Source organism: Chinchilla lanigera, unplaced genomic scaffold, assembly GCF_000276665.1.
Source record: "Chinchilla lanigera isolate Chin_1 unplaced genomic scaffold, ChiLan1.0 scaffold00005, whole genome shotgun sequence".
Lineage (NCBI taxonomy): Eukaryota > Metazoa > Chordata > Mammalia > Rodentia > Chinchillidae > Chinchilla > Chinchilla lanigera.
The window spans coordinates 6,916,201-6,934,787 of NW_004955406.1; the positions used below are offsets into that span (position 1 = coordinate 6,916,201).

An 18,587-nucleotide genomic window follows, 5' to 3' on the forward strand; every position below is an offset into this window, starting at 1 on the left:
TAGGAAACGAAGGGAAAGGAAAGAAACACAAGCATGACCGTATGGTGTGAGCCGCACACGTGCACCCTGAAGAATTCTATCTTAGTGTCACCCAAAGCTCCATCCTATAGCCTCATTCCCAATCCATGACAAAGAACTTCTTTCATAAAGTCCACTAATTCACAGCACTTCTCACAACACGGGGCTGACACCCTAGTATACAATCTGCAATGTGCATGGACATATATCTTAATAGGGTTTTATTAATTTATATGTATCAGACTGTACTGCCTAAGAGAAGACTAACTTAAAAGGAGCATCTCTATTTACAATGAATTTAAAAACTACTCAGTAAGGAGAAGCCCAGAACCTGCGCAACTCTGAAGATGACACGTGAGTGAGCTCGGGCTGCGATCCAGACTGCATTTCAGAACTTTCTAGCTGATGTCAAAGTAGTCTACTGAAGGACAGTGAAGAACGGCTAATGGCTCTAACTGGGTATACAACTTTTTACATGTCATTTATTCTGTCCAGAAAAGTTGTTCTTGTGCCCACCTTTTGATATTCCCGTAATGGGAGCTCTACAATTTTAGACGGAACAGAATACAAGTCACTATGGAATATGACCTTGAAAAGACAGAACCATTTGTACACAGACTGTTTTCTTCAATTATTTTAGAACGTTTTCAGTTACCATCTACTTACATTTTTCAGGTGGTGTTATTGTAATAGTCTGAGCTGTGAATTCTTCATCAAAATATCTGGTATCTGTCTCAGATGTTACCTGAGGCTTAAAAGGAGGCACAAGCTGTACGAAGAAAGGAAAAGAGCTGTTAACTGATTCCAACGCAGGGAAATGCATTTCTAGGTTAACACTGGGGAATGAAAACACCAAAGGCGGAGTCACTGTGTGAAGCAGACACGACGTCTGGCTTCCTGTCAACAGTCTAAGGACACCACAGCGTGGTCCTGGTTGTGCTGTATAAAATCTGAGCTGTCAGTGGGAAATAGAACACTGCAGAGCCATGTAACCGGGCAGGAGAAGAACACTGGAAACTCTGTCCTAATCTCTTCATGTAACAAAGGACACGCAGCTGCACACAGGTGTCAGTAACTGTGATAAAACATGGCTCTTCCTAGCGCAGCGAAAGCACCACCTTGCTGCCGTCCCTGTCCTCTCTTCCCGCTGCTCCGCAGAAGGCGGCTAATATTACAAATGCAAGGGTTTCCCCTCCTTCATGGCTGAAGAGTAAACACAAGACTCTGTCTGCCAATGGACTACATCCCTCACCCCTTTTTATTTTTATTGACAGGGTCTCATCTTCCTGCCACAGCCTCCCAAGGAGCTGGTATTATATGATATATGACTCCCTAGGTCACAGGTAGAAGGCTGCTTTCCGCACTTCACAAAGATCTCTGCTTAACTGAGACTGGCATTCGCGCCGTCCTGCCTGGGAACAGACTCACAGCAGTCTCTGGAGTCAGCTGCAGAGCCTTTTCCAACTTCTCCTAGGTCCCCAAAGATGTCCCTAACCGAAAAGAGATTCAGAGCACCTTCTGCAGGAGGGACAGGGCTGCACTCCCTCAGGGGTCCTGCGGTGGGTGCAGGAAGGAAGGAGCTGGTGGGGAAGGGGACCCGGGCCACAAGGGGCTGAAGGCGCCCGCAGGCTTCCTGGGAGCACGGGGTGCCCAGGCTAAGATCTGCAGTAGGAACGCCTGCCCTGCTGAGTCTCGCTCAGAACAGAATACAACCGTCACAGCAACAGGAGAACGGCATACAGAAATTAGCACATTTCATAGAAACAAATTCATAGTTGGCTTTGGATGAATGCATTTCCCCACTCTATTGCCAAATTTATGGTACAGCAGACAAAACACATTGAAATTATTCTCTGGACAAAGAAAGTAGTATAGTATTTGAATTTAACCTATACACATTTCGCAGAATTCTTTAAATCACCTCTAGATTACTTAAGATGCCTAATAAAATGTAAATATATGCAACAGGAAGTATTTTCTAGACAGATTACATTTTAAACAGGTGGGGGGGTGACCTCTTAAAAGTACATTTTCAAAATGGAGAAGCACACTTCAGTGTATGGCACATATCACAAGGCATTTTGAATCTGCTTCTTGCCATTCTTTGCTTCCCCGGTACACAGTTATCCTGGTCTCCAGCACGAGCAGGCCCTCTCTTGGGGACGGAACCAAATCCAGCCCGTTTTATAGTCAGTACCCTGGCTGCTAGGCAGCACTGCAGTGCTCCTCGCCCGGGACACGTTCCCCTGCCAGTGGTGAGGGGAGGCCTGCTTGGTTTCCTGTGGCTGCTCTGTCAGGCTGAGAGATGTGGCAAGCCGGCCACTCTAAGGGTGGAAAACTTCCCTCTCCACTCAGAACAGGTGTGTTCTTTCCCCAGATCACACGATGCACACACACTGGACATCAGAGATGATACACACCTCAAGAAGTTTTGGGTTTGCTTAGAAAACCGTGAGATAACTGCCCCTACCGGGCATGAAAACTGGCACACTGGGGTTCTGGTTGTAAGACGTCGATTCCTCTGACTCACCTTCCCCAGCGACACCGCCACCCTTCTGGTCAGAGGTGGCCTCAGTACATCCTCTCATGGGCAGTGGGAGCAGATTTTGCTCACCAGCCCTGCCCTTCCCATCTGCTTCCTTCTGAAGTCAAAAATCTAACTCTGTCCTTAAGTTGGGGGAAAGCTTTTGTTCTTTCAGATGTCAGTGAGAACAGTCCTGGTAATCTGAGCAACTTCAATGAAGATAAAAATATGCAATATAACAACCACTGTTAATCCCTATCGTTTTGTTCTGAAACCTGTATCATTCTTATTGTTTTTGCTTTGTTTTGTTTTTGTCTGTTGTTGGCATTTTGCTATTCTTTTTTTAAAATTCTGTTTAAAATAAAAAAAAGATAACCGTCACGTATAACTTTAAAAAAATCTTAAAAACAGTTTTCAAAATACTACAGGGCAGTTTAAAAGTCTCTGTTCAAATGCCACGTCAGTACCAATGACTTTCCAGATGACGTATCTCTAATGCTTACCTTCCATGGCGCTTTCTAGCCCTTCACGCTGTAGTTTTCACACTCTCTCTCTCTCTGTTTTGTTTTGTTTTTTCCTTTTTCTTCTACTAGTGCTGGGGACAGAACCCACGGCCAGGTAAATGCTTGGCAAGTGCTCTAGCACTGAGCCGCGTGCCCAGCACAACCAGTGTAATTCTGTCCTCTTCCCCATGCTCCCACAGACAATGACAGGCATGTTTTCTATCGTGATAGATTTGTTTACTGAATTTTAGGATTCTAGAATTTTAACTGTGAGAACGTTACATAAATGGGATCATACAGTATGTACTCTTTGGCTTCTTTCATTCTGCATAATTATTTGTGATATTCCTCCACATCACTGCATGCATTAGGAGTTCATCCATCTTACTGGGTCCCACTGTAAGTAATACGTAGTACAACTTACCATGCAAGAGACAGCTGATCTGAGTTGCCCAGTTCGGAGTGATTACAAACTAAGCTTCTATAAACCTTCATATACAAGTCTTATTTAAACTCAGAATTAATTTCTTTTGAATAAACAGCCAAGAGTGAAATGGCTGGCTCCTATGGAAGGTATATGTATGGCTTTCAAGAAGCCACTCAACTGTTTTAAAGTGGCCGCACCATCTTACCGTAGGCCAACCGTGCACGCGAGGCCTTCCCCTGCTTGCTTCATGGTGTCAGTGACACTCATTCAGTCTGGCCTTTGATATGAAACATGCCACCATGGTGGCGCTTTAAATTCACATTAGCTTTAAATGCACAGTAGCTTTAAATTCTCATTTCCCTTGTGAATAATGATGCTGAATGTTTTCACAAGTGCTTTTTTAAAATTTATTTATTTGTCTTTTTGAAACAGGGTCTTGCTATGCACTTCAGGCTGGCCTTGAGCTCACTTTGTAGCCCAGGCTGGCCTCAAACTCACAACAATCCTCCTGTCTCAGCCTCCCAAGTGCTGGGATTACAGGTATGCACCACCACACCCAGCTACAAGTTTATTTCTTCTTTGGCAAAATGTCTGTTCAACTTTTAACCATTTTTTCTTCATGTCATGATCTTTACAAACTTTCTTCTTTTTCTTTTTTTGGGGGGTTACTTACACATGCATATCCTTTGTCAGGTTTGGGATCTGTACATACTCTTCCAGTTTGTGATTTTTCATTCTCTTTATAGTGCCTTTGAAGAAGGCACATTCTTCATTTTGATGAAGTCTACTTTATCAGATTTTCTTCTTGTGGCTCTGTTTTTGCCCTTACTAAGAAATGTTTTTATACCCAATACCACAAAGCTTTTCTCCAGTGGTTTCCTGTCAAGGCCTTTCCATTTTAAGACTATGATCTATTTGCAGTTAGCATATGGTGAGGAAAAGCCATTTGGATGTCGACTTTAGCACTGTGCAGTGAACTAAAATGTCACTGTCCTTGTGCTGAAAGCCCACTGACCATACAGGGCTGTGCTGCGGCTTAATACAGCAGGCCCTAAACTCAGCGTAGGTCCTCCAACTTTATTATTTTCTAAGTTGTATTATTTATTCTAGAATTTCCTTATGAATTTTTTGTCAATTTCTACAATTCAGCCTTTTGGGACTGTGTTGAATTCATATTAATAAACACTGTGTTTATTTCAATTTAGAAATGAAAATTTTAAAAGTATCCAGTCTTCTAATCCATGCATATATCTCTCCATTTATTCACATCATTGATAATTTTTCTCAGCAATATATTTTTTCAGTTTTCACTGTGAAGGTCTTTCATGTCTTCTGGCAGACATGCAGGTATTTCCTATTTTTCTTGCTATTGAAAATGGCATTTTTATTAATTTCTATTACAGCTTGTTAAAACTGTCCTTGTATTCTGTAGTCTTCTGTATATCTTGTATCAAGCAACAAATGGATTAAACTTTAGTAGCTTCTATTTGATTTTTTAGGTACTCATTTTATGAATAATGAAACAGATACTCCTTTACAACCTGTAAACATTTTCTTATTATTGTTTTACTATAGGGCTAAACCTTTTAGTATAAGGTTGAACAACCCAGTGAATATATTTGCCTTGTGACAGTACCTTTCTTTCTCCATTAAGTTTGTCTCCATTAAGGCATCAGCTGTAAGTTTTTCCTAGATGCATTTTACTCAGGTTGACTAATTTTCCTACTGCCAATTTACTGGAAGTATTAATAAAATCATAAGTGGATACTGGATTTTCTTGACTTTTTTTCCTACGTCTATTGAGATACTCATTTTTTTCTTAATCTGTTAATATGGTGAATTATTATGATTTATTTTTAAATGCTAAATCAATGTTACATTCCTTGAATAAACTCTAGTTGGTAATAATACACAATTCTCTGTATCTATTCTTGGATTTGTTAAAATTAGTTGAAGACTTTCTGCATATAAAAAAGTACTGCATATATGTTTATTAAGGAAATTGGTCCATATTTTCTTATAGCATCTTTATTTGCTTGTGGTATCAGGTTAATGTTAGCTTCAAAGAATAAACAGGGAAACATTCTTTCATCTTCAATTTTCTGGAAAAACCTGCATAGAATTGACACTATTCATAAAGTATTTGGTAGAACTAACTAAAGTCCTGTAGGAAAGGAGTCTTCTCCTTAGGATTTTAACTATAAATATAATTTATTTAGAAGACAGAATGCCATTTATGACTTTTAATCATATCTATTTCTTCTTGGTAAGTCTGTGTTTTTTAAGAAATTTGTGCATTTCAGCTAAACTGACTTTACTGGCATAAGGTCATACATAATATTTCCATACTATCCCCTTAATACTCACTCATGGAATCTGCTGTGGTATCACGTCTCATTTCATGATAATAATGTCTTCCCACTTTTTTGCTCAATCAGGTTGGAAATGTATCAGTTCTAAAGATCTTATGAAAGAATCTGTTTTTCTTTTATCAATTATCTCTTATTTTTAGTTATGTATTTTACGAACTGTTATTCAAATCTTTATTACTTCTTTTCTTCTATTTATAATAGGCCTAATTTGTTCATCTTCACGTGTCTTAAGAGAAAAGCTAAGGGCATTGGTCTTAGATCTTTCATTTTTTCTAATACAATCATCTAGTACTACAGATTTCTTTTGAAATATTTTATCTTAAAACTATACATGTTTTGTGTATAAATACACAAATTTCTATTTTGTGTATAAATACACAAATTTCTGCACAATTTCTTTATAAATTCTCTTCAACTATGCCTTTGATCCATAGATTATGTACTAGTTTATTTGGTTTTCAGATATCTGGAGGTTTTCTATGTATCTTTCTGGATTTTTGTTGTACCTTTCTGTGTCAATTTTAAATTACATTTCATTCAAAGACAACATGCTTTAAATTACTTGAATCCTTTAAAATTTACAGAGTTGCTTTCACTTGTACTCCTCCGATACAGTTTATCTTTTTAGGGACGAGGAATTTAAATCTGATGGTAGTGAAATGAATTCCCAAGGTTATACAAATAATGGGAACAGCAAAACCTGACTCTTCTGATCTCTGTCTTTTTACTATAGCACTTAAACTATCAGAGACTCTGGATGAAAACTGCTTTTGCATTTGACGTGTTTTACCAAACAGTAGCCGAAGTCAAGACATTCACACTGGTAAGCATTATCCTGTCTCTCAACCCCCACAGACGCATGAAAAAACAATTCAATGAAACATAAACATCTGCAGAGGAAAAGTAGATCTTTATGTGTATGGGGAAAGTTGTGGGGTATAACTCGCGAAATACTGCAACAACAAACAAATGCATTCCCACATACATCACCAGGAATGCCCAAATTGTAGATTTCATCACAAATCTGCGAACTACACATTTACTTTAAGCAACAGATAAAACACTTTTAAATACTGTGTTATACAGGCTGAATCTTGTGTCCCCCATTAGGTTAAGGACCTAATCCCCAGTACCCCACAGGATAGCTGTATTTGGACGTAAGGCCTTGAAAGAGCTAACTCCGTCGCACTGAGAGGACAGGAAGCAGGCTTCAATCCGATCTGAATAATGTCCTTATAGGGAGGAGGAATCTGAACACACAAAGGTACACTTAAACTGTGAGGAAAGACTGCACGACAACACAGGGAGAAAATGAGGAACAGAAAACCAAGCGAAGAGGACTCAGTAGGAACCAGTCCTTCATTCTGGATTTCCCGCCACCAGCAACGTGAGAAAATGGATTCCTCTTGTTTAAACCACTCAGTCTGTGGTACTGTGTTATAGCAGCCCTCGCACAATAACACATTTTCTGTCTTTCCTTTAAACCTATAAATTCATCTTCTTTCTCTTCCTCTGGTCACATCTCCCAAAACACTCCTGCATCAACTGGCACTATGTAAACTCCCACCCAGAAATGATGAAGTACTGACCAAGTAATGTGTAACTACTGTGACCATTCACTGTGACTGGCAACCTGACTGGATTAAGGGATGTCTAGCAGATTAGTAAAGCACATTTCTGGCTGCGTCAGAGATTAGTGACAAGGAATTCCACAGACAACTGGCATGCTGGCAAGCAAAATGACCCACCTAACTGTGAATGGCACCATCCAATAGGCTTGCTGCCTGGCTGGAAAGAAAGGGAAGAAGTTGGCTCGTGTTCGAAACGCTCCATTCTGCTTGAGCAGGTGCATCTTTCGCTCCTGCTGTCACCTGTGGACATCAGACTGCAGTTTCCTCAGCCTCTCAAGGCACTCTCAACAGTCACTCTCCAGGAGCTTCCAGGCCCCAGGCTCAGACTAGTACTGGACCCTGAGTCCTTTTGTTCTGTGTCTTCTAGCCTTTTAACTGAGATGCTACTGGATCTTCTGGCTTTTCAGTGCACAGATGGTCGGGGTGGAGCATCTGCTTATGATGTTGTATGTCTACGTAATAAATCTCTTATGGAGCTGCCATTGATTCTATTCTGCTAGAGAACCCTAATTAATAAAACTATAAATCTAAGCTTTCATGTGCCACTCAGCAAATAGCTATTAATCAGCTGTAAACTCAACGTATCTTCCCAACAAATGCACTATATTTGGAACAGACTTTTCTTTGTTGCTACTGGAAAGTGGGGAGACCTTTAAGAGGCGGGGCCTAAAGAGAGGTTTAGATCACTAGATGAGCCCTAGAGAAGGTGGACTTATGATTTCTTCCTCTTTTTTTCACTTCCTCACTACCACAAGTAACTTGCTCTATCTTAACCCTGCTTATAAGGTACTTCCTCATCATAGGTCCAAGAGGAACAGGGCCAACCGTGTGAGACAAATAAATCTTTTTCCTTCTTCAGCTGATTATCTCAAATATTATGTTCCAGTAACAGAAAGCTGACTTAGAAAGCTGTTACAGTAACAGAAAGCTGACGTAGGATCAAGATGCAATTTCCTTGCAATCTCAAGTCTACATAATGGCAGCAAACCTGACTTCCCCAAGTCCCTTCCACACTGATCCTCTACCCGTCTTTTTTGTTTGTTTTGAGACCGGTTCTTGCTGTATAGTTCAGGGTGCCCCTGAACTAACTAAGTAGCCCAGGTTGGCCTCAAACTTGTGGCCATTTTCCTACCTCAGCCTCCCAAGGCCAGGATTACAGAATGTGCCACCATGCCCAGCTCCTCTACAAATTTTAAATGCTACCAAGTCACTCCAACACTCACTATCCTTCTAAAAGTAAGTATTTCTGTTATTCTTGATAATGTAAGAGAAAGGACAGAGCAAAAGACTTTTCTTTTTTTTTTTTTTTTTTTTTTTTTTCTCCGGTACCGGGAACCGAACTCACGACCTTGCGCTTGCCAGGCAGGCGCTTTTGCCACTGAGCTAAATCCCCAGCCCCTGACTTTTCTTAAACTTGTCGGATTGAATGATATTTGATATTTCTGTTCTGACTAGCAGCATGAGTATATGAACATCACAGTCTTTGAAAGACCTTCCTCAGCTGATCTATTTTTCATGAAAACTGATATACATGCATGCATGTAATGGAAAAGCAGGAGTGTGGAAAGAGGATTCAGACCTATCTATGATATACATTGACTACATTACAGGCTATCTCAATAAATTCTTTAGCATAAAACCAGCAATTTAAATAAGTATACTGTATTTCATTTACACAAAACTACACAACAGTAATTGAAGTTCATAGTTTGCCTTGATCCTACTAAAAAAAAGTATCAAGGGCCTCAAGACATGCACCACACGTATTATATAACTACTGTATCATATGCTGGACACATCAATATTTTAGCTATACCAAACATTAAATGATGATTGATACATACATGTTTCCCTGCCAAAATTTTGAAGGGCTTTAAACATATCATGTGGAAGATTTGTACTGTTTAGGAAGTAATTTCCAGAAACTTAAACTCTTATTTTCTTTCTTTTTCATAAAATTTCTCATTTAAAAAGAACTATGCCTGTAATCCTTGGGAGCTATTTGAGAAGCTGAGGCAGGAGCATTACAAGTTCAAGGCCAGCCTAGGCAACTCAGCAAGACCCTGTCTCAATATAAAAAATAAAGTAAAATAAATAGCTTTACAAGCACTCACTGTACTTTCTATCTTTACATAGGTGATGCTGTTCACCAACATCCACGGGTACATTACACTGTTTCAAGACCTCAGCTGTGCTTGGAGAGGATTCACTTACAAAAGTTAAGAAAAAAAGGGTCTCGTTAGTGAAAAAGGGAAGCCATTTGAAAAGTAAGTAGTGGAGACACTACTACTACTACTACTACTACTACTTCGATGGTAGTGTTTATGAACAAGGCACAGTGCTCTAAAGCTCTTTATTAAAGGACCTACTCTTTTGCTCCTCCAGTTGCTTCATCAGCACTGTCCAGCATCAGCACTGCAGCAGACTCCAACCACTATTTCAGATTAGCAATGGTCAAGAGCATGAGCAAACAATAAATGAGTATGTAAACTAGAGAGAAATGACGGAAGCAGTCTCCAACTTGTAAGCTGCTGTTTTCATGTTTAATGCTAGGATCTGATGTTCAAAGGGCAGTAAGCAGAGAAGGGAAGGTGTAAGAAAAGTAGGGAGAGAAGAATGAAGGAGAACCCAGAGGCATAAGCTGGAGCCCACAAGGGTAGATTTAATATGACCTCAGTCTTACTGGCTCTGATCTTGCTGATGTGCATGTGCTGCAAAAGCCAGGGCCTTGGTTAACAGCTAAGCACGCTCCAGCCCAGGATATGGACAGGTTAGAAGAGCATCTGGGGTGGATGGGCAGAGGCAGGCCTGACCACCACCCTACGCCAATGCGACAGATTAATAGGTAACAACATGAATGAGCTACAAACGGGCTGCTGCTTCTATCCTCCAAATTTTCCATGAAAATCTCACACAGCAAACTCCAGGTCCGCGCAGTGTGGCTCAGATGACTCAAGATCGCATATTACAAAAGCCATCACACACACACTCTTTGAAAAAGAGCTAGGTACTCACTGAAGTATCAATTCAAACTTTATATTCAGTGAAAACACCCTTTAAGAATCAAAGCAAAAATAAAGACACAATCTGATAAAAGCAAACTTTTCTGTCATTTGCACTGTAAGAAATGATAAAGAAATTCTTTAGACTAAAGGAGAGTGAGATCAGAAAAAAACTTGAATCTTCAAGCAGGAATTAAGAAACCAAAGTGTTTTAAAACTAGGTAGTGGTGATGGCTGCACAAGTTTGTGAATAACCTAAAAACCACTGAGGTGCAGAAATACTTTAAAGGGTGAATGATATCTCACAAAGTGAAAGGGTGATTAAAAAGGACTAGCTAGGGCTGCAGCTCACTAGCAGAGCATTGGCCTTGCACATGTGAAGTACTGGGTACAATCACCAGTGCTCACCCCCAGAGAGCAGAGGACAGGCGCAGACAGGGGCAGAGACAGGCAGAGACATACACAGAGACAAGCATAACAGTAAATATGCTGAAAGATTTCTAACTTAGAATCTGGGACAGAAATGAAAATTAACGTTCAAACAGGATCACAGATATTTATAGAATAAACTCAAGTCTTAAAATTAATGAAGTCTGGAAGATTCACCTATAGAATCGGAGAAACTGTGGGTCACTTTACATCTGAAAAGGGAGTAGTATCCAAAATATATGAGAAACTAAAAAAACACCAAAAAAAACCCCAGATAACCCAATGAAAAACAGGCAAGTGATCTGAGTAGACATTTTCAAAAGACAGTAAACATGGGCAACAAATACCTAAAAAGCACTCAACATCAGTAGTCGTCATGGAAATACAAGTAAAAGCCACAACAAGTACCAGCTATTATTTTAGAAAAAATAAATGCTGGCAAGACGTTGAAGAAAAAGGAGCCCTTATGTACTGTGGGAGGTATGTAGAAAGTACAGCTATTACAGAGAACAACATAAAGGCTCTTCAAAAAAATGTAAATTAGGGCTATCATATGAATCCGTTTATCACAATGGAATTAAAATGGAAATCAATAACAGAGAGCTGTAAAACTACAAAATCCTTACAGATTAAACAGCACAGTCCTAAGTATCAGGAAGAATAAAGAAGTTTCTAGAAAACTAAAAAACACTTCTAGCTAAATGAGAATGAAATACACCTTTGTCAACATATATGTTGACAGAGAAAGCAATGGTTAGAGGAAAAATGCAGTAGTGAATGCAGAAATACTTTATTGGCTTCGTGGTACACAACTCTAATTCCAGTGCCCTAAGAGGCTGAGGCATGGGTATTACATGTTTGAGCACTGCCTAAATAACTTCAGGAAAAAAATCAACAAAAAAAAGTGGACCTTTGCAAAGATAAATTTCATGAACACCTACATATATTAAGTAATTGTATTTCTGCACATGTTAAGTCTATTTCTAACAGTTCTTTGAATTTTAAATTTTTTTATATAGATGTTATCTGGTATGGAATTTCACTTTTTCATTAATGTCATGTACGCCAAAAGAATCCCTTTGTAAAATTTCATATTTGTGTATTGAAATCTACTAAGATCCAGATTATTATTGTTTATCTTTCCTGACATCTGACCATAAACTTCTCTTCACCCTCATTTTTCCAGTTTTCAGTGTAATTTTGTTTTAGAGGAAGGCCTTATAAGGAGGAATCTAGGTGTATTTTGTTCCTAACCCAATTTGAATGCTTTTAAAACTTAAACTACTAACATTTCATGCCATCACTAAAGTTGGTTTTGACAGCTGTCTGTATTCTCTTATAGCCTCAGGACAATACCTCATGACCAAAAGAAGACAGTAATTATAATGTTTAACCATCAGAATGTCTAATAGATATTTGGAACACATCTTTCCTTGACTGAAGTTTAAAATGAGCTATCATTTGAGTGTGATAAGAAAAACATCAACATGAAGCTACCTAGAAACCTATTTCTAGCCTTTCATCTCTCTTGTTAGTGTTCCTGTTACATGAAATAATAATAATGATTGAATCTGCATTACTGCCATCAGTCATTCTTCAGGCCAAAATCTCAAACACAAAGTAGAAAGTCATGACTTAGACAAGTTCTACTGCAACCTTTGTATGACAATTCACAAAGGCTTTTGACAAAGCTTGCAAAAAATGTGTCCTCACCAAAATTCCTTTTTTTTTTTTTTTGGTACCGGGAATCGAACTCAGGACCTTGCACTTGCCAGGCAGGCGCTGTGCTGCTGAGCTATATCCCCAGCCCCCAAATTCCATTCTTTTTTGTTGCTTTTTTTTTTTCCCCCCCCCCCCAGTACCAGGGATTGAACTCATGACCTTGTGCTTGCCGGGCAGATGCTGTGCCGCTGAGCTAAATCCACAGCCCCCTCAAATTCCATTCTTGCTTAGTTTTTTTGTTGTTTTGTTTGTTTTTTGTACCGGGAACTGAACTTAGGACCTTGTGCTTGCCAGGCAAGCACTTGTCCAAATTCCACTCTTAACCACGGATATTACCCAGTACTTAGTCTTCCGTGTTCTCATTGTCCCTCCAGAAATCTCCCCTCCTTCTGACTCATTCATTTTCTCATTCCTCTCTTTTCCTTACAGAGGTAATCCATTTCTATAATTCTAATTAAACTCTGAATTCCCAGATATACACATGCATTCTCAGCCTTACTCTCAAATCTTAGCGCTGTATTGCTAGCCCTCGAACAATTCCATCTGGAATGAAACATTACCAAAACCATCTATAATCTTTCACTTTAAACTTTCTCTCAGTATTTTCAGACTAAAATAACACTTCTCACTTCTTGACAGTACTACAGAATTCACATTCTTTTCCTTCCTTGTCTTTATTCTTCTGTAGTGAAATCTCTGTGACTTAGCACTTACACAGTACACTAGTCTCTTAAAAATAAGATTCTTTTTTCCAGACTCTTCTCCCTGAAAGTCTATACCAAAAGAACTTGAAAAGTCCAGTTATCTACCGCCATGTCCTTACTTCAGGACTCTGGCAAGTACATAAGCAAACCTATGAGCAACCCCCGTTAGGAAGACGTACCACATTCACAAGCCACCTTCCAGTTTGCACTGTTTCCGTTCGCCATGGCTTCCTGGCTCCTCCACGCAGCACATCTTCACAAACTTCGCTGCTCTGCTTTCTCCACATTGTTCTCCCCTTCTTAAATGTCACATTTCCATTATTTCCAATCCTATACCTCCTCCAAATGTATTTTTGCTTTCTACAAATCTTTCCAAACCCAGAAAGTTCATGCCTGAGAAGTAGAGCTAAATTAGCCTTTGCATAAAGACTAAGGAAAAAGAATACAGGAGAAAGAAGAAAAAGTCCACAGGAAGAACAGATACATAAAGGATGCTTAAAATGATAAGTATGTAGTATTTTTAGTCACCTTAAAATATAATTTTATATATCAAAATATAATCACTGTCCATTGTGATGCTCATTAGTGAAAATATTAAAGAAACCAAAAAATTTTAAGAAAATAATGACACCATAAAGGATGGAAGAGGGAACAGAATTATGCTGTGATGTGATATGGGTATTAAGTAGACTGTGATCATTTAAACATCTATACTGTAAACTCTAGACACAATCTTAAAACAAAGATATACAGCTAATATAGGACAATAGAAAGTAAAGTGAAATCACAGAATTCTCAATAAATTATAAAAGAGTAGACAAGAAAAATGATAAAAATAGCAAGATGATATATGTCAATAAGCTACCTATTTCATTAAAATCATTTATTACCCGAAAAACACTACATGGGATCTAAAAACTTCCACATTCATTCATTCATTCATCTTTCTTTTTTGAGACAGGCTGGCCTTGAGCTCACTCTGTAGCCCAGGCTGGTCTCAAACTTGCAATAATCCTCCTGTTTCAGCCTCCTGAGTGCTGGGTACACAGGCATGCACCACCATGCCCAGTTAAAACTTCCACTTTAAATATAGCTGACAAAATTAAAATGATGAGGAAGATGTATTACACAAAATTTTTAAAAAGCTGAGTACTTGAGCTGGGGATGTAGCTCAGCAGCACAGCACCTGCCTGGCAAGCACAAAGTCCTGAGTTCAATTCCCAATATCAAAAAAAAAAAAAGCCTGAGTACTTGTATCAGTATCAGACAAAGATTTTGGAAACAACAATTAATGCCATGGACATAGAATATTCATCATCATAATAAACAGGTACCTTTACCAAGAATATATATAACCAAATCTAAATACGAATGCAGCTGATAATGAAGCTTCAAACTACATGGCACGGAGCTGAGGGTGTGGCTTGGTGGTATTGTGTTTGCCTAGTGTTCAAGAGGCCCTTGGGTTCCACCCCCAGTGCTGCACAACCGAAACAAACAAATAACATTACCATTAAAAAAAATGAAAACATGAACAAATTCATAATTGTAATTGAGGGTTTCAACAATCTTTTGTTAGGAACTAATAATGTAAGTAGACAAAAACTCGGAATACAGACTGTGTGAACTACACTATCAGACATCTTGACAGAACACATGCCCTACCTTAACAGAACCATCTTGTGAGGAACATGTTACATTAAAAGCAGAATTTAGATTCTTTTCAGGGTCACACAGAATATATACCAATATAAACCAGTTTTCCAAACAAACCTTGATAATTTTAAAAGAATTAAAATCATGTTCTCCAACCACAAGAAATTAAGCTAGGAATAAATTAGAGAACATCTAAAAAAATCCATATATTTGGAAATTAAAAAAACATTTTTAGGGCTGGGGATATAGCTCAGTGGCACAAGCATCTAACTATCCTGAGTTCAAGCACAAAGTCCTGAGTTCAAGTCCCAGTACCAAAAAAAAAAAAAAAAAAAACCCACTTCTAAATAACCATCAAGAAGGAATCAGAAAGGAAATTAAAAATATTTTAAATGAAAATATATTAAAATTTCCCAAGAATCTTGTAAAGTGCACATACTCCTAAAAAAGAAAGGTCTCCTAAAAGGTCTTCTACCTAAAGAAACTAGAAAAAGAACAGAGTATACTCAAAAGACATAAGAAAAGAAAGTATAAAAGGCATTAAAAAAAAAACCAAAAGAAAAAACTAATGAATTTCAGCACAGTAAAACAATAGAAAAAAAAAAAAAATCAATGAAAGGAAAAGTTGCTTCTTTATACTAAATTTATTCCTGAATGCATTACCACAACACTTCCAATACTATTTTAAAGAAACTGAATTCTTAGATAAAACCCTCTGTCAAAATGAAAATTGTAAGCCTAGGCAGGGTTACTGGTAAATTTTACCAAAGCACTGAGCAATCAAGGCAACAGAATGCTTCCCACCTTTTTTAAAGGCAAATGTGACCCTGAAATGAAAATTACACGAAGACATTCTAGAAAAAGATGGCACAGCAGTATCACTCACGATTTAAGGGTGCCAAAGTCCTTACAAAGTACATGGTAACAAATCTTGAAATATGAAGTAAGGCTAACACATGACAAATAGGTGAGGGTTTTCTCCAAGAATGTGAGGTTCACTCAATACTGGAAAATCTCACTGATTATGCTAATTCATTTTAAAAGAGAAAAACCACATGATCACAGCAATGAATGCAGAAAATACTTTTAATTTATGATTAAAAACTCAGTAAACCAGAAATAATTTCCTTAAGCTAATAAAAAGGTACTTTAAAACCCTTCACAATATCATATAAAATTATATTTAAATAACTTTAGGCTTAGAGAACACATACAAAAATAGTACAGTTACCACATATCCCTTACCCAACCTTCCTGAAATTTTAACCTCCTACATAGCCATCCTATAATTATCAAAACTAAGAAATTAACAATCAATGCAGTGCTATTAGCTAAACTACCATTACCAGCTTTATTCACCATTCTCCCTACTAATACCGTTTTTCTCTTCCAGGATTTAATCCAGGATCCCACGCTGTACTTAGTCACTATACCATCTTCCTGTCCTCCAGACTGTGAGAATGCCCCCACTGTTTTCTACGAAGCCTGAGGTTGACACTTAGTCATCTGACCAGGTAGTCTGAAGAACGTCCCTCTGTGTGGGAATGTTCCTCAGTTTTTCTCATGATTCTTGAGGTTATGCATTTTGGGGAAGAGTACTACAAAAGTGTTATTCTCTTCTTGGGTTGTTACTGGTGGGCTACATGATGTCAGTATGTCTTACTATTGGCAGTACTAACCTTGATCACTTGGTGAAAGCATTCTCTGCCAAGTTGCTCTAGTGTAAGGTAAGTGCCTGATTGCTTGACTGTGGTGCTCGTGATGCAACCTGGGTTTCTGCGCATCGTAAGTGCTCCACCACTGAGCTACATCTCTAGCCCAAGGTATTGTTTTCATCTTTATAAATCATGTTTTGGGGAAGATCAGCTGAGACTATGCAAATCACCTCTTAAACCTCAGCCTCCTCATTTTAGCATGCATGGGCAGATCCTGCATGCAGCAACCCTTATTCTATTGTCCTATGGGTGATTTTCTATCTCTCTCACTCCCTTTACCTTTATTAACTGGAATTCATCTGCAAGAAAGGCATGTCCTTTCTCAATATTTCTTTTTTCAGTCATTTATTTATGAAGTATGGGCTTGTGGGTGTTTATTTTATTTTGTAGATCATAATCTAATACTGTGTTTTGCTAGTGAAATTGTCCCAGTTTTTGCCACAGGGCTGACTCCTTTCTATCCTTTTAACAAAGCTCTTCTGAACTTTCTGGCACCACAAAATACCTCAGGCTTATCTTTTATTTTCCCTACCAGCTCCCAAATCAATCACTTCAGCAAGGAGCTTGGGTCCCTTTTATTGGTGTATGAGATTTAGAAATCTACGGCTGCTAGATGTGCTCATTAACTACTTTAGCTCATTAGCTAAACTACCATTACCAACTTCATTTATAGAGTTCATTTTTCCCACTAATGCCCTTAGTACCATACTTTACATTGAGTTTAAAGGAAAAACATGTTTTTCTCTCTAATTTCAGAAACAAAGTCAGAATGTCCACTTGTATCCAATACTTCTGTTCAATACTGTAGTCAAAGTCCTAGCTGATACAATAAAGCAAAGAAGAAACAAAATGCATGAAGATTTGAAATGAAGTAAACGTATTTTATTTACATAAGATTATGGCCATCGCTGCACAGAATCACAGATAATCCACCAAAAAAGATGCTACAACTAAGATGTGAGTTTGCAAGTTTACAGAGTACAAACTGATAGAAAAAAATCACTTAATTTTTCTATACTGGCAGCAAGGTGAAAATAAAAGTTTAAAATACCATTATATCAGATACTATCCAATACTTAATGACAAATCTAACAAAATGTATGAGATCTAGTCACTGAAAATTACAAAACATTACTGAGAGAAATTAAAGACCTCCTAAATAATTGGAGAGATACACTGTGTTTTTAGATCTGTAGGCTCATTGTTAAATCATAAACACAATCTTGCAAAAAAAAATCCTAGCAGACTGACAAACAGAGCACATAATCTATGGTTCTACTCAGAAATTTCTCTCGATGAATTCATACTAGAAAATTTGCTGCAAGAGAATTTTAAAGCTTGACAGTTCTAAAATGATCTTACTGGGACGTGTGAGCCCATAAAATGGACCTGCCCATTCTACAAAGGAAGCAAGAAGCAACCCAGGCTGGGGTCTAGATTTTAGGCCAGTGCTCTGTGAGTGGTGATCACACTCCTTGTAATTAATGCCAGTTCACTTTTTTTTTTTTTTGCCTAGAGAGATTTATATCTCCCCTAAAGACACCAGCAACGCTAGATGTGTCTTTATTTCTAGATTTGCCACAACTTTTAGAAAAATGGTCAATAATCATGCAATAAATCAATGAAAATAATAAATCTCCCAACACTTATTAATAAAAGTCATAAAGTATCTGATCTTAGAGATGAACTGACTACTTATGAATAAATTACGCATTTTAAAGATATAAGGGACCCATAAAAATGTTCAATTTCATAAATTACTTTATAATTTACACTGCTCAAAGAATGAGAATTTTAACTGAATTCATTAAAATAGCTACCAGTGTCAGATTGGTTCTTTTAATTAATTTCTTATTTTTCTGTGCTATGATACAAACCCAACTA

At 38.1% G+C, this 18,587-nt stretch overlaps 1 protein-coding gene across 4 annotated transcripts in view; it reads right to left on the reverse strand.

The window, feature by feature from the left end:
• The window catches only part of Akt3 (v-akt murine thymoma viral oncogene homolog 3), a 255,797-nt gene that overhangs the window by 8,325 nt on the left and 228,885 nt on the right, over positions 1–18,587 (reverse strand). For all 4 annotated transcript variants that reach the window (XM_005374760.2, XM_013520333.1, XM_005374758.2 and 1 more), the window contains one exon: positions 685–787. In XM_005374760.2, the coding sequence (XP_005374817.1) occupies positions 685–787 (103 nt within the window). The remainder of the gene's footprint in view (positions 1–684; positions 788–18,587) is intronic.